Source organism: Microtus ochrogaster, assembly GCF_000317375.1.
Source record: "Microtus ochrogaster isolate Prairie Vole_2 chromosome 14 unlocalized genomic scaffold, MicOch1.0 chr14_random_1, whole genome shotgun sequence".
Taxonomy (NCBI): domain Eukaryota; kingdom Metazoa; phylum Chordata; class Mammalia; order Rodentia; family Cricetidae; genus Microtus; species Microtus ochrogaster.
The window spans coordinates 16,227,107-16,244,292 of NW_004949096.1; the positions used below are offsets into that span (position 1 = coordinate 16,227,107).

Here is a 17,186-nt window from a genome sequence, read left to right on the forward strand (position 1 = left end):
TTTTCTACTCTATGACAATAGAGATCGGTTCAACACCAGATAAACCCTCCCCTTCCCTTGGGATAGAATTCAACTCCAGAATTTATAATATGAGGGACACACAGTCATGTGTTTTACTTCTTTTTTCTTTCTTTCTTCCCTCCCTATCTTCTGACTCGTTCCCTTTACCAGGAGGGAATCCCAGTGTACACCAGTCAGTGATTGCCGATTTCAAGTGTTAAAGATAGCTTCTTTCTTCCTGGCAATGCACTTATAAGGTCAGTCTGCATATAGCCATTACTTTAAACTTCTTGCAAAGAATTTCATTGGGCTTTAATTGCTGAAAGAGAAATACATGGAAGCATTCCTGCTGTTAAAATCATTTCTTTTGTTTTCCCCAAATAGAAGACAGCATAGGGCAAAGGAGGTGAAGTCTCCCAGCTCCAGTCCTTAGCAACCACTTCATGTTACCCATAATTCAAGGTGTTCTAAATTCTTACTTCAGCAGTGGTTTCATAAATTGTTGTTTCCCCAAGAGTCTCTGCATATAAGAACTTATCTCTTCGGTTCAAATAAAGAAAGAAACTTGTCAAAAATAGATTGTTGATTTGTTCAAATTTGCGCGCTAAGGCTTTGACTAAGGTGGAATTTGGTTTTCTAGCATGGAGTGTCCATCTTGATCTTTAAAAGAGGAAGGCATACACAGGACTGTCATTCCTGACTCAAAGCTCTCTGTTGCCAGTAAGGGTTCTTCTGTGGGGCTACTGTGAGGCTAACTTCTAACAGATGCCTTGGGGCTCAGAAATGATGGCAGTTGGAGCTGAATTGGTTGCTGTTTCTCTTCAAAGACTGATAGGATCTCTACTTCCAGCATCCCATAAACACAGGCATGCATGCATACACGTGCACAGAAATGCACATACATGTGAACCTATACGAATTCTCTGAAGTTATGCCTGTACCTCAGTAACTTCCAGTGGGTCATCTCTTAAGATTATTCCATGGCTAAAACTAAAAGGCCTTGTTTTAAAGAATGGTCATACCAGAGAACTTCTTTTTCCTTTGTGACTTTTCAAGGGACCAACACTAATAACAACAGCAGCTTATCCCATGCTCACAATGGTCTCACTCTTTATATTTAATTCACAATGAAGGAGTGAAGGCCTACTATTTTTAAACTCAATTTACAGTTGAGAGATATGATACACAAAGATAATAAAAGTAACCCCCTGCTTTAGAATACTGATGATTCTAGAGACAGAATTTGTACTCAGTAAGTCTGGTTCTTGCTGTGCCCCTGACTATAATCATGCCAAAAGCACCAAACCATCTTCTCTGTGACACCAGCTAGAGTTACTTGGCTAAGAGTTCCAGAATCTTGCTCCATAACTTTGCTGGCCTCATTGTTGGTGCTCATGCCTCAGCGTTTCTGATGCTGGAGTTATGTGTGTGGAATACCATACTCCCTAAGATTTAACATGTAAGTGATAACTCTTGTTAGGAAGTGGAACGTAATCTTCTAGGAACTTGGTAAACAGAATTAATGAGAAGAAAAAAGGTTTGTCTAACTTTAGAAATGACAGGAGCTCCCAAGATCTTAATTTACTCTGAAAAAAATCTATCCACAAATCAGTTATATCTTTTTCCCTCAAATTACTTACACTTTGACAAAGAGTATTAGCTAGTTCTTTTTTCCACAACACCCTCATAACGTAGGCCAGTATTGGTAACCCAGGTATACAGCAGACACTCCACACAAAGAAGTATTAATAACCCTAGTATACAACAGACACTCCACACGGAGAAGAAGGGTTGAATTGCTGAAGCTCCTACAGCAGTTCCCAAAGCAAAAGAGCCCTTCTTGGAGTTTTCTGCTTAGCTGGGATTGCAACAAGGAGATAGAATTGATTTAGATGAAAACGCTTTGTAAGCAAGTCCTGAGTGTTATGCATAGAAGAATGTTTGTCTTTCACTTGGGACCTTGTTAACTAAAGCATTTCATTTAAATCATGAGGTCTTTGTTAAAAATTATGGCATATGTCTCAAGGGTAGCCTAAGCCATATAGAGTATCTTCTACATCAGTTCAGGGTAGATGTTGTGTATAGAAAATGTTGTTGTTACTTTTCATGCATGCATGCATGCCTATCTGTCTGTCTGTCTGTCTCATCAGAGTCTAATTATGTATCTCATGCTGGCTTCAAATCCTCCTGCTTCAGCATACCCATCTATTTTGAGTGTTGTTTTCTGGTATAGATCCAATACTTTCTTATCTTTAATAAGAATATACTCTATCAGGAAATTAAGTAACATGTTTCAAGGCTTGTCAGTTCTGCTCTGAGTTGGAGCAAAAGTGTACTGTGGTCTAGAGAACACAGACTTTAGCTCTTTCTAAAGTATTTCACTAACACTCTCCCTTACTACACCCAGATGACTGGAGATGTAGTTTTAAAGTTAGGCAACTTAACTTACCAGTAACCCAGCTACTTAGACAGATCATAGTTGACTCAAAACCAGTCTGTTTTTAACTTTTGATGTAAAAAAAGTTAGCATTAATAGTTCTCATTTTTGAAGATTTTTTTTTAAATTATGCATATGTTGTGTCTCTGTGTGGGTAGTGCTGATACCCCGTGGAAGCCAGAGACCTTAATTCCCCTGGAGCTGGAGTTATGGGTGGTTGTGAAGTCACTGGACATGGGTGCTGGGAAATGAACTCAGATTCTACACAAGATAAGTATGTATTCCTAAGCACTGAGCCATTTCTTCATTTCTTAATATTTAAAGCATTTAGTTTTCACTGGGCTGTTCCGATGCTTTGTATTGCTAAGAAATGCCTCATACAGATTAGCTGCCTGTTCTTCCTTCCCTCCCCTTTTCTGTTTCCCTCTGAGAGCTACTGGCCTGGGTTTGTGATTTGGAGGACAAGACATTCGTCAGCTTCACAGATGTTGCTTCCTGAGAGGGTCCAGGTCTGTGGCTATTCAGGAAGACCAATTTTAGCTTTGAGGGCTTTTGAAGATCATACCTTACAGGTTCCTTTGAGACATTTTAAATGATGAAATTTTTTTTGCAGTAGGAAAAGGGAAAGAGAAGAGAAGCAAGGTAATGTGACAGATTTTATCAGAAAACTGCAGCGGCCTATGCTTTGATACTATTACAGTTTACACAGCCTGCATCGGGAAAAGTGATGTAATCAGTCCTTAGCATCAGTATTTCCGCTCTGCTTTTAACAGCCCTTCTTATTTATATCCCAATCAAGAACTGTCTCTGAGAAGTGTACATTCAAGTCAGTTGGGTGTGGAGAGCTGTCCATGTTGTTTTATTTCAGCGTTGTTGAGCTTAGTTCTCTGTGTTTCGTTGTTCGCACCAGCTGGTGAAGCACAGGCGGGCACAGATCAGGACCCTCTGTCCCCCGGTGGAATGTAGGGGGAGACTGCAGCTCCCATTGCTCATGGCTCCCATTCCATCAGCCCTCTGTGGACACATGTGTATGCACACTGTGTCTGTCAGTTTGTGTTCCCCACTGCCTCCTAGATACACGTCTGCTCTTTACCTATGGTGCCAGCAGGCTTCCATCCTCTCTGTTCAGAAGACTTCTGAGTAAAGGGTGACAGGGCCCACTCAGATTCCAGTTACCATTTAACTTAGTTTGGATTATTATTATTTTCACTAAGAATCAGTCTCCTTGTGTCTAAAACAAAGATTTAACAATTTTTATAAGGGTTAAGGGGAAGGATTTTAAAAAAACACAAAGCACACCATAAATATTGGCACCTTTCCTTGCAGCACCCTTCTGTAGGCTTATTGGCTGCTTCAGAGTTGGAGTTATGCCCCAGAGTGCTCTCTTGGAAGGACTTACTTGGCACATGTGCCACCTCAGCATTGTTTGCCTTGTACTTGCTGTCTTCCCAAGCTGCTTGTAATTTCTGAAAAGCAAGAACTCTTGAGACCGAATCCTCAGCTTTGGCAGTATCTTTGCTGTATGTGAGAAGCATTCCTTTGGAAAGTGACTCCCTCAGTCTGCAGTCACACTTAAATGTCCTGGTATAGGAAAGAAATTACTTACATATTCTTAACCAAATGGTTGTCTCTACTAAGAAATCTGTGGCCTTCCAGTGATTGCATCTTCAGTGACAGTATACAGAGAGCAGAAAGGAGGAGGAAAGATCCCATTCAGTGAGCCAGACCATCTGAGACAGTGACAAAGGAGAGATGAAAGGAGGAGGAAAGATCCCATTCAGTGAGCCAGACCATCTGAGACAAACAGTGCCAAAGGAGAGATGTCTCAGCACAGCATAGTATTCTCTGGCCCAGACCATCAGGTGGAACTCAGTCCTGGGAGTGTCAACAGATATTCCTGATAGGGCCAAATCCTTTGACTCCCGGCACAACTGTAGTGAGATCAGTCCCACTGTGTGAATGATGGAGGTAGCAAAAAGTGCCAGGGTCTCATTCAAGATTTAACATTTTGTTCTTTACCCAGGCTGTCTGAAAGGAAATCAAGCAACCTTTTCATACTGCAGTCTTAATGCGGGATTGCTGCTATCGTTCTCCTTTAATTCCTTGGGTTTTAATGCATATAACTTAAGTACTTTCTCACCTTTTGGTATGACTCATATGAGCTATATGAAAGACTAGTATATTTTTCTGTAATCCATTATTCTCAGATATATCCAGGCTCTATATTTCTCACTTTTTTTGGTTTTTCAAGACAGGGTTTCTCTGTAGCTTTGGAGCCTGTCCTGGAACTAGCTCTTGTAGACCAGGCTGGCCTTGAACTCACAGATATATGCCTGCCTCTGCCTCCCGAGTGCTGGGATTAAAGGTATGTGCCACCACTGCTTTTTATAGTGTCTTTAGCTTCAAGGGGATATTTTACAGTGATGAATAAAAACAAGATCTTGAGGCTTGAACTTTGTTGCCTACCAGCTTTTCACCGAAATACTTGATTCTTACAATACCATAGCAGCCAAAACTTGAATTTCAGTAAAAATCATGGGTCACACGCATACGCCTATGTACTGCTTTCTCACTGTCTGCATTGTCACCTTTTGCTCTTGATGTTTCGGGACCTTGCATTATGAGGCAACGTGAGAGATGTTTCTAATGTGTGTATCTGTATCTCTTGTCATTGAGGTCATTGTCATGAGAAAGCCCTGGACAACAGCCATGACAAACAGAAATATTTTGGCAACCCACAGTCACTGGATGCTGCTGAAGAAGAGCCCTCTAAGCAAGGAGCAGAGGAGGACCCTGTGCTTTCTGTTGAGAACTCAGGGAGGGGCTCAGATGCCCTTAGACTTGAAAGTAAGTTGATTTGACCTGAGCTATGCTTCTGTGGGAAAATCAACTCCCAGACATCAGGCTTACACTCCTCTCTCCTCTCAAGAGTTTGTTTCCTTCTTCTGACACTCACAGAGTCAGGAGAGTGACTCCAAATGATGGGGAAGCGCTCTTCACACGCTTTCTTCCTTTTCCGTCCCTCTTTTGCTAGAACAGACTTGATTCATGCATGTGCCTCTTTCTTCTCAATGCTCTCAGTCTGTGCAGTGAGTCACTGCTGAGAGGAACATCTCCGACTTCTGGCATCCTTTGCTCTTGACCCTGGCCTGTCCTCAGATGCTCTCCACTCTCCTCACGTCCTCTGTCCTGTGTCAGCAGCACACCTGTATCCTGGCCTTGCTCTTCTTCCTGCCCATGCAGTATCTTGCCTTTGGTGGTACAGATTCCTATGAGTACACCAGTGACTCCCAGGCTGTGCTTGGCTTAAGGCTTCTCTATAGCTCCAGCTAATTTTTGTAGGCTCTTTCTCTTGATGAATAGGGTCGGCATTTGAACTGAAGTGTTTAATTCGATATCCCATCCTGTGATTGCAGCTCAACCCACCCAGGTCCCCTTTATCTCCTCAGTCTCTAAGACCTATTGAAGCTCTCATTTCTTCATCTACTCTCCCTGCTACTAACTGACTCAGCCCATCTTCACTTTCTGCCCTTCCTCTTAATCTGTTTTCCTAACTATACCTTTTATTTTTTCCTTCGAATATGCACTATCTCTCTGTGTGTGCATACATATAAGTCTATATAGAATTAGAAATATATATATGTGTGTGTGTGTGTGTGTGTATATATATATATATTGTGTGTGTGTGTGTGTGTGTGTGTGTGTGTGTGTGTGTGTGTGTGTGTAGAGAAGACCAACAAAGTCCATTGTTATGGATTCATGGTGGGCCCCAAGAGTTATTTCTTTTTTTTTTTTTTTTTGAGTTGTTTCTTAAATATACTTCTAATCAGGTAAGTTTCCTAAGCCTAAATTTCTCAGGAACTCTCTATTATGATTCAGAAGAATCTAAACTAGTGTGGGCCATTAGGCAGCTTGGCCTCCATTCCTTTTGTAACTATACCTTAGCAGGAAGTACAATGCCCATTCCTCTCTCAGGCCTCTTTTGAGCCTCCATATCCTTCACACAGACTTATACTGACCTCTGCCAATGCTTTGCTGACCTGGGCATGTAGCTCAAATGGTAATGCTTTCCTGGCAAGTACAAAGTCCTGGGTTTGTTCCCAGTACTGCATGAACTGGGTGTGGAGGGTCACATATCAGCTACATAGGGAATTCAAGGCCAGCCTGGTGTGTGTGAGACTATCTCAAAAAGGGAGGGAGGGTGGGAGGAAGAAAGATAGATCCTATACATTTCCAGTGTTGCCTCCTCTGTGAAACATTCACAAAGGTTTTCAAACATTTAAGAAACTCCATCTGCTATCTTTTTTTTACATTTTACAAAACACATTTTATATATTGAAATTTGTTTGTATGTCTTCGCTTCCATCAGATTATGAGCTTTCATTAACTCTTTGTTTTAGATTTACTTATTTTATGTGTGTATGTGTTTTGCCTACATGTATGTCTGTTACACCACATGCATGCAATGCCCGTGGAAGCCTGAAGAGGTCATCAGAATCCCTGGGGTTACAGAGGCTTGTTAGTTAGCTGCCATGGAAGTTAAGAAGCAAACCCAGATGCTCTAGAGGAGCCCAAGTGTCCTTAACTGCGAGGCCATCGCCCCAGCTGTTAATATTCATTTTTACTTATTGTTTTATGTGTTAAGTGTTTGGCCCACATGAATTTATGAGCATCGCATGCATGCCTGGTGCCCCTGGAGGTCAGAAAAGTACTCTGAATCTCCTTAAACTGGAGTTACAGAAGATTGTGGGCTACGTGGGTGCTGGGAACTGAACCTAGGTCCTCTGCAAAAACACCAAGTACTCTCAACAGCTGCTCTAACTCTCCAGCCCCACCGTTTTTGTTTGTTTGTTCTTCCAGAATCAGGGTCTTTCACTACACAGCCCTAACTGTGTCCTTGAACTCTCTATGTAGATCAGACTGGAGTTGAACTCATAGAGATTCACCTGTCTGCTAATCAAGTGCTGGAATTAAAAGTCTGCCCCACAATGCCCAGCATACAGTTGGGTAATAAAAATAAATATATTTGGGGATTAAAAAAATAAATATATTTTTACTATTTTTTAATTACTTGTGTGTGGATATGTGCACATACATGCAGATGCCCACAGAAGCCAAAAGTAATGTCAGATCCTCTGAGCCGGCGTAACAGATGGTTGTCATCCACTGGACATGGGTCTTAGAACTGAACTGAGATTTTCTTCATGAGCACTCTACCAGGCCTTCTCTTCAGTGCCCAGTCTTTCTACATGCCATGACCTGTGAACTCTTACATTTGTTAATTGAACATGGTATTTGTCTTATGTAGGTTGAATAAATATTTAGCAAGTAGCAATATATACAGTGATAGGTATGTGTGGTGATCTGAGTCTATTCCCAAAATCCACATGATACAGTGAGAGTACTGACCCCCACACGGTGTCATTTCATCTCCAGACACATGCATGCACACATGTGTACACATACACAAATAAATAAAATGTCTAAAGTAGATACTAATACAAAATCTTTTCTCCTACTATTAAACATTTAAAAGCTCCTGTATAAAAGAAACAAGTAAGTCCTCAGGGAGACCACCACTGGTGGGAACGATTGTGTCTTTTCTGCCCACTGTGACCTTCACCCTTATTGATTTAGAGAAATAATCAGTTCTATTAGAAAGTATTAGACTTTAAGGAAACTAAATCTCCCTTACCAACTCACAGGAATTAATCCTTAAACTGGACAGTGGGTTTGCTCATTTAGTCAGGATGACTCCTCTCTGGAGCCTGGCCATCTCGTGTCTTTTTTGGCACCATTACACCCACACAGTCCCCTGAACATCCTGAGGTCCTTGGGCTTACAGTCATCAGAAAGGACACTGAGTCATGCTAGAGTATTTCACCCATTTATAGAAATGGTCCCTATTCCATTACAACTCTCTAGTATCTAGGATATTTATGACTACTACATTAATCACTGTTTTTCTCTAGGACAATTTAGAGTAAAACCCAACCACAATTTTGCACCATCTCTCTTTTGTATAATACATCATTGCCTGAGTCAGCAATCACCTGCTCAGCATTTCTGTATCTTCAATTCCATGTTCTCCATGTGTTTCTATTCAGCCCCCATGCTTAGGATGAGCCGTACTTACTCTGACTGGGGCAAGGAATTTCTCGAGCCCCTTCAGCGTCATGCAGACTTACTGAGGCGGATTCCTTTTGTCTCTGATGATTCTGCTCAGTGTGAGGAGTGAACACTTTTAGGCACTCACTTTTCTTGGTCATGTGTCAATCACCTGGAGTTCTTTGTCTTATCTTCTGGGTACCAATAACATGTCCACAAGAGAACAGTCCACATGTTTTTATCAGTAGGCTTTCTTTGCTGTGATTATCAGTTGACTTCTTACAAGTCAACTTTTTACCGCAAGCATATGATAGTGTGTTTTCATGGACACAGCCAAGCATAGACATTAAAGACATTTTGAGAAGTCTAGTTTTGGGGGAAAATTTAAAGAAATACAAATAGTTAGGTCCTCTCTGGTGACTGTTAACTGTGATGGTAATTCCTGCCTTTTGGTGGCATTTTGTAACTTACACGGGATTGTGCATCACTAACTTGTGAAACAGATATCCTTAAGCCCACTGTATAGATAGCCAATTAGGGCTCAGGAAAGTTAGATAACTCCCTCAAATTCTCAGAAGGTGGCATATCTAAAATTATATTTAACCTCATGATGCATGTGGTCTCATTATTAGTGGTCTTCAGAAATAGAGGTTTGATGGGTGAGAACATCATTTTTAGTTGGTAAGTCAGTCCTGATCAAAAATGTACATCCAGACACCTTATCCACCAACACACATTTCCCTAGAGAAGAAAGAACTTTACTCATGTGTCCTTTCTTAAAAATTTCACTTTGCTGATAGTAAAGATGATGCCACTGATTGACATTTTCAGATCACTGCTCAGTACCTGTTTCCCTGGTCCACAGGTCCTCAGTGGCAAGCCACCACTAGAGAAGGAAGATGTAGATGCTGTACAGAGACAGTGGTATCATGACCTACTTCCACCACCACTGGATGTTAAAGCTTTGAGCAGGTCACCTCCCTGAGCCAAGTCCTTAACACACAGGAGCATCTGTTAGTTGAAGGAGCCCTCATATTGGTACCAGATCCCCCTAGGGAAGATTCCCATTGGCTCTCCTAGATTGTCCTCTAAGTTGTTGCTCCTGCTGTACTGACTCACACAGAAGAAGAAAGACCACCACTGCTTTGTTTTTTTGTTTTTGTTTCTCTGCTCAGAACACATCAAACCTCCCTGCCCACCTTGGTGTGAGTGCTTAACTCTAGGCCCTGCTTTCTGAATAGCATGCTTATGGTTTACACCAGTGCTTGTGACGTAAGTACCCAGCAGACCTTCAGCTTTGCAACCTGACTTACAATCAAGGAGGATACTGGAGCACCAGACAGTATTGCCCAGGGCCCTAACTGGTTACATCCTAATTTGAAACCAAGTTAGTCTGTGTCCTGTGTTTGGTATCATTAAAAGTGAGTATTCTCCACTGCCCTTCGTGATTCTCACTTGGAATCCCAGTACTTGGAAAGCCGAGGCAAAAAGGATCAATGAGCTTGAGTCCAGTTCAGGATGTATAGCAAGCTCAAGGCCAGACTGGATGGCATGACAGAGCCTGGCTTCAAACAGACCATAGAGGGGGTGTTTTAAGTCAGACCTGAAGGTCTTGCCTTTAGGTTGTTTACTGTGCATGTACTTTTTGTGAATCTATTCACATCTTTCTAACCTTTGCTCCTTAAAATGCTCTCACAGCTGCTCTTCTGAAACTATAAATGCATTTCTTACCTCCTCACCCCGCCAAAAAAAAGATAATCACATTCTTTTTTTCCTGTTCTGATGTTTCTTTCCCTCCCAATAGTGCCCCTAGCAGCAAGTCATCCACTGGTTCCGTGCCTACCCTGGGCATCTGGACCTCCCATCTCTACTTTGATGATCCATTCCATTGTTTATTGATTTAAACCTTTCTAACACTGAGCTGGAGCACGGTGGTCTTGTTTCCTGTTACTGTCCTGCCCTCTCACTCTCCACATCAGTCCAGTGTGCTCATTTCCTTCCGGTTCTTCGTTCCAGCTCTCACCTCTCACCATCCTTAAAATGCTCTCACTGAGAGTTTTCACAGCTTTCCTAGCAAAGCATTTGTTCAGCTGATTGTTTCTGAGTTGTGTGTCAGCTACCAATCTCAGCATTGTGTCACCAAGACTCTCTCTATTAGCATAGTCTCCTTTGGAATCTCTTACACTAAAGGCCTCAGACTTAAGCCTGAATGACCATGTGTTTTTGAAACATTGAGAAATCACACTGAGCTGTTTTCATTTAAATTGGGGCACATATGATAATCTGCATTCTCAGCGCCCCTACTCTCTGTGACTCTTGACAGAATCCCTAACATGACTGAAACCCACTGTGAACCCATGTGACCCTCACTGTGGGTGCTCATGTTCTCTCCGGCGTCACAATATTTATCCTCCATTTCCCATAGGAAAATAGCGCCTGCTAAAGGAGATGAAGGGAAACTGGAGGCGTGGGTGTCAGTCTCTGTTTCAGTTTATATCACACCATCTGCCCCACGGGCTGCAAGCCTAGAGTTACTCCTGCTGCTTCCAGCGTTATTTAAAATCTGAGATTCCTCCACAGTCCAGAGCTGTCACCATACAAAAAGGCTGTATTTCCAGCTCTATCGGACATTTGTGCACAACAGTACTCTACCTGGGCAGTGTCTGCAGATCACTGCTTCTTTCCATTCTAATCTAGTCTCTAAGATCCATGGGTTATGATATCCCAGCCCTCGTCACACTGTTCTGCACCAGCAGACATGTTTATATGAGCTATCTGATAACTGCATTAAATCCTAACTCTCTCCTAACTCTACTTCTGTAGACAGTATTCCGTTTTCATACTCAGGTTGGAAGCTGACATCCACTCATAGAAGCCTACTATATCACATGAGACTTCAAAACCATCTTTAAGCTCACCCTATTTTTCTTCCAAAGTTCTCTTTGCAGTCCCAAAGTCAACTTCCTCTGTTTCATGAAATGCCTTTCTAGTCCCATTTCTGTCCATTCTTGTCCCTTGCCACCCACACCTTCACCACTGACTCAGTACTCCTAGACCTGGGCTGTCATCATCCTCACGGCCTTCACATACTTTATTATTATTCTACCTAAAGAACAAGTGATCCCTTCTGTAGGAACCCCTTTTCTAGACTCCACCAGAAAATATTAATGTCACAGCTTCTCTCTGAATTGCCTTTGCTGATTGCCTATCCACATGCTTTGTTCTAATCAACTTGCAAGTAGTAGTACTTTTGAATGTCTTCCTTATTCCTGCATACATATCTACTTTGTTCCATAAGTACCTGAGCCAATGCACATATGCTTTTTAGAAAGTTTCCCCCAGACTGTTTCTCTGTCTAAACCCTGCTGCAACTCTACCTTTTCTCTGGGAAGCACTGTGTGATTGCATTCAGATAATTTTGTCTTATAAAAAATTTTAATTGTTCCAAACATATATAGCTTTGTGTTCCAAAGTTTGTTATTGTTATATTTAATTTTCCAGGGTCAAAATCTTCATGTGTTTTTTGCTCCCATCAAAATAGTTTATGGCAGAGATAGATACATACATAGGAAAAGCTGAATAAACAAACACTGGTTTCCGTCACCCACAACGTATAGCCCATTTGTGAACCACCCATCAGAGAAGTAAATATAAACAGTGTATATGTTTAGTGTTCCCTAAGAACTGCTGTCACCCTGGCTCAAACACCCTCTGGAGTGGCTCACTGTATACTAGCCGCAAAAGCCTGAAGTAATTCCAGGGCCTTTCTTTGCTCGAATACTCGCTTCCATTATGAAATGCTCTCTCTCTCTCTCTCTCTCTCTCTCTCTCTAATAAGTTTAAGTTATGTATTTCTATAATACTAAGTGTGTCCATATACACATGACTGAAGCAGTGGGAAGTAATAACCTTGAAAACTTAGACATTTTGCAGGTAAACAGCATGGATGCTTTCACATAACAGCCAGTAATGAAAGAAAGAGTTCCTAGCCACAGCATGTGTCCTAGTTGGGATTTCCATTGCTGTGATAAGCGCTGTAACCAAAAGCAAAGCTTATTTTACATTACAGTTCACAGTCCATCATGAAGGGAAGTCAACACAGGAACCTGATGCCAAGAACTGAAGTAGAAGCCAAGGAGAAGATCTGCTTACTGGCTTGCTCTTTATGGCTTGCTCAGCCTGCCTTCTTAGGGGTGGCACCAACCTACACTGAGTTAGCTGGGCCCTCCCACATCAATTCCTAATCAAGAAAATATCCCACACACTTGCCTTTAGGCTAATCTGATAAAGGCATTTTCTTAACCAGGGTTCCTAGAAAACTTTAGCTTTTGTTAAGTTTACAAAAAAACCAACTAACAGAGCCTCCTTATGCAATCAGACTAAAGGTTGAAAAGTAGTTGGTAGTCTCCCTTTGGCCAAAGCCACGTTTTGTAAACCCATATGTTTTCATGGATGAAATTTATCAAAGACTTTGTCTTGTTTCAGAATGGGGAAAATGAATCATTTGGGAACCATAGAAGGAGAAAGAAAAAGAACCTGAAAATCAGAAAACGAACAAGTAGCGACAACTCTGACAACTTAGTCAGATGCCAGACAGCTCTTCCATGGACATTGCTTTGAGGATTCCCAGTGGCAACTCTCTGCAGCTGTTTGCCTGGCTAATATGAAGCTTAATTTTATGTTGCTTGCCATTCAGCTGGGTTGAGCTGCAGGCTTTTGTTATGTGACCACCTGACAAAGGAGACCATGAGTTTAGTCTCCATCTGTCTGCAGGCATGGCAAGACAGCAACAGCGGGACCTCAAGCACGTCAGAGATGAGATTGCTCTGTGCTCCTGTCTCTTCCACAGCTACTGGGGTCTTCTTGTGTGGGCCCAGGGTTGGACATTAGGAATATAACAAGCTAGACCCTAAACTTAATCCTTGTTGGCTGCATTTCTACTCCTGGCCATGAGCTAGACAACAACCAGCTGCTTTTGTTTCAGTGTCCTGAAGAAGGGGCTTTGGCAAAACCACATCCTTTTCTCAAAGTACGGATCATAATCAAAACAAAATGTAGAAAGCAGCAGTTGACATAGGAAATCTAAGAGGAACTTACTTAAGTGACAGCAGTAAGGTTTGTAGTCACGTGGTCATAAATAGAACCTCCAGATTTCTCAAGGAAGAAGCACAGCTTGACCTCAGGCTCGCCCATGTTGCACACTAGAAACTGGAAGGAGGGCAGAGGGGCCAGCAAAACAGAGGGTGACACCACTGGCCTTGTGCAAAGTTGTTTTCAGCTGTGGTCATCACTCTCGCAGACGACTAACATGCCTTCTGTGGCTAAAGATCTGGTCATGTATAGTGAGAGTCCTGACACTGGCCTGTTAACACGATGTCCTTAATCTCTGAAAAAGCTAGGGTTGCCAGCTGAAGGAATAATAGAACTGGAAAAGGCTGTCAAGCCAATGTTCTCAGGCTAACCAATGGCGACATGCTATAAAAGGAAGCATTTTGCTCTTTGTTTTTGTACCTTATCCACTTCTGGAAAGGATAAGACATGACATTTATGAAAAACACAATATAAGGTCTGGTGATTAATTCAGAATAAAGAGCAAAGATTGAATAGTCAGCGATTTAGCAAAGGAAAATATACTAAGAAACTCAGAATAATCATTTCTGAGCATCCTCATAGTCTAAGCATGGGATGGAACTTAAAGGTTGCAAGTTTCTTAGGAAAATAAGACAAACATGCCAGATTCTTGAGAGAAAATTTTTGCTAGCAAATTCCACTGAAAGCCACTGTAGGAGCCCTTAAATACTTGAGCAACATAAGTACCTGTTTTAAAGAAATTAAGCTAGCATATGTCTATTTTATAATAACCATTATTGAAAATGGCCTTCGTGTAGAATTAGAGTAGTTTTTACTAAATCATTGTTCAGACAACTAAGCAAGCAATGTGGACTGGACACATAACTGTTTCATGGTAACTGAATAAAATTTAAAAGGCCTACACGTTAAATAAATAAGAGTAAACATCATCTTTGCCTTCTATGTTTTATATAGAGATCAAGTGATCTTTCAAAACAAATCATGGGAACCACAGCTGTCCTGTCGCTAGTGACACCATTCCTGCCTGCCTGCCTGCCTACTTGCCTGCCTGCCTGCCTGCCTGCGGTTTCTGCCATTTGCTTTCCAGCAGGGTTTGGCAAAGGCTAAATGGCAGAGATGGTACTCTGATGTGATATCTGAAGATGCTGAGTGGTATTCTATAAGAATTATAGCTGAGCTGCTAAGCAGAGCCAAGATGTCCGTAGAAACAAGGTTTGAATCACTTGGAACTTGAGTAAACGCTATGAAATTATTGACAATACGAACCCTTGAATTGCAGGCACTGTGGTTGAGGAGAGCAATGGTTCTGACGAGGTGGAGAAGTCAGATGAAACAAAGATGTCAGAAGAGATACTGGCTTTGGTGGATGAATTTCAGCAGGCCTGGCCCCTAGAAGGCCTTGGGGGAACACTGGAAATGAAGGGTCGGCGTTTGGACCTGCAGGGCATACGGGTACTGAAGAAAGGCCCCCAGGATGGAGTAGCCAAGAGCTCTTGTTATGGTGACTGCAGAAGTGAAGATGATGAAGCAACAGAATGGGTAAGAATTTGCCAGCTCGGAACCGAGGAGAAGGCCCAGTCAGGCAAGAGCAAGAACCTCGGTTCAGTCCCCAAAGGCCACAAACCAAGCATAGTGCCACGTGCTTGTCATGCCAGCACTGGGGCAGCAAAGGCAGGAGAATCTCTGTGGCTTGCTGGCCAGCCAGCCTAGCCTTATCAAGAACCCCAATGAAGACCCCATCTCAAAAATAAAATAAACAGCTCCTGAAAGTGTATACTTCAAGTTGTCCTCTGACCTCCATACCTATGCATACCAGTATGTTCATAAACACACATACATGTACATGAAGAGTTCACTATCTCAGTCCTCATGAAATAGACCCAGCTCTTTGGGGAACTTCTAATGGACAAGTGTGAAGTTTTTGGGTACATGCTCTACTGGACTCCACATTCCAGGACACTCTTCACACCAGACTTTTCCAGGAAGCATTTCATTTGTATAAACATTGCTGATGTCTGGGAAGGGAGAGGAAGGGGAGGGTATAAAGCCCCTCAAAGCCACAGACTTGGGGCAGATGCAGTGCTTCTCTTAGTGTCTGTGTGCTCGTAAGGACCAGGTTACCTTGTACATTTCACTACCAAGTTTTCATTAGATCTTTAAAATTAAACTTAGCCAGATGCAGCACACACCTGTAATCTCGGAACTCGGTAAGCTGAAGCAGGAGGATGACATAAGCCCAGGAATTCAAAATTAACCCGGGCAACATAGCAAGATTGTTCAGACTAATACTACTAATAATAATAAGCTTAAGGGAAACTTAACAGGACTGGCTTTTGGAAGGTATTTTTCTTTTTCAAACTATCTATCTAAATGTGTTTAATTGGAAGCTAGGGCATGTGTCAGTGTATAGAAGCACTGTCTGTTCCAGTGCACTCATGAACCCTCTGGAGTGCTCACAGCCACTGGAGCACAAATGTCTTCTCCCAGCATTCCCGCAGGGAGAAGGAAGCAGAGGCAGGAGCATCCCTGAAGCTCTCAGACCAGCTGGCCTATGACGAGACCCACACAAACATAAATGAGCACACACATGTACTCACATCTCACGCACAGAGATTTTTAATTGATCCATAATAATTATTCATATTTATGGTAAAATGTATATATAAACATTTATTTTTATCTCCACACATGTACACAGTGTGAATGTGCAGCAACCAAACTGGGTAATTAGTGTATGCATCCAGGTTATTTTTTGAATATAATATTCTTTGAAAATCTCATATGTATATATATTTTTATTGTATTTACCCCCTCTAACTCCTCTAAGACCCAGTCCCATTTGAGTACACATAGAAAAATAAGTATGGGACCATCCACTGCAGTGTTGAGCCCACGTGGTGCCTTACCCTTACCCCTGGCTCTTAGTCTTTCTGCGCTCCCTTCCTCAGCTGTCCTGAGCCTGTGAGGAGGGGTAAGATATAGCTGTCCCACTGTGGATGAACACTGTGTCTTGGCCAGTTCTGGGTTAACCACCATTCACTATACAAAGAAACTTCTCTGCTGTAGTCTCAGAACTACACTATCAATGAGTATATAGGTACAGATTTCAAAGGCATGTTGATACTGTGTCCATTTAGCACAATAGTAATGGGTTCAGCCCACCCTACCCCCAGGAACCAGGCATTCATTCCCTCCTATGGAGCAGATCTTAAGCCCAGTAAGGTAGCAATTGGTTACCCCATCGTATTCATGACAATATTGCACCCATGAACATATCTTGCCATGCAGGTTGTTACTCTTCACAGCTGAATAAAGTCATCAGTTACTCTTTTCCTCTAATAGCCTGCATTGTCCTTTTTGGTGCTAGGAAAGGTAGCCAGTGAGGAGGAAGCTTTCCGGTTAGTATCAACTTGATTTTCCATGTCCTCTGACCAAAGTGTATGGTGTCTTCAGAAGTAGAATCTTATCAAGTTCTGGTGCACTGGGGTATCCTTAAAACCACTGAAATATATAGTGAGAGACAGATTCACTCTTTTTTTTTTTTTTTTTT

The 17,186-nt window shown here is 42.0% G+C and overlaps 1 protein-coding gene across 4 annotated transcripts in view; it reads left to right on the forward strand.

Moving 5' to 3' along the window:
* Ttc17 (tetratricopeptide repeat domain 17) overlaps positions 1-17,186 on the forward strand; it is a 115,702-nt gene that overhangs the window by 65,860 nt on the left and 32,656 nt on the right. For 2 of the 4 annotated variants that reach the window (XM_005364116.2, XM_013352726.2), the window contains exons 17-18: positions 5,114-5,284; positions 14,916-15,175. In XM_005364116.2, the coding sequence (XP_005364173.1) occupies positions 5,114-5,284; positions 14,916-15,175 (431 nt within the window). The remainder of the gene's footprint in view (positions 1-5,113; positions 5,285-14,915; positions 15,176-17,186) is intronic. The other 2 variants (XM_005364117.3, XM_026787723.1) reach the window with 1 other exon arrangement.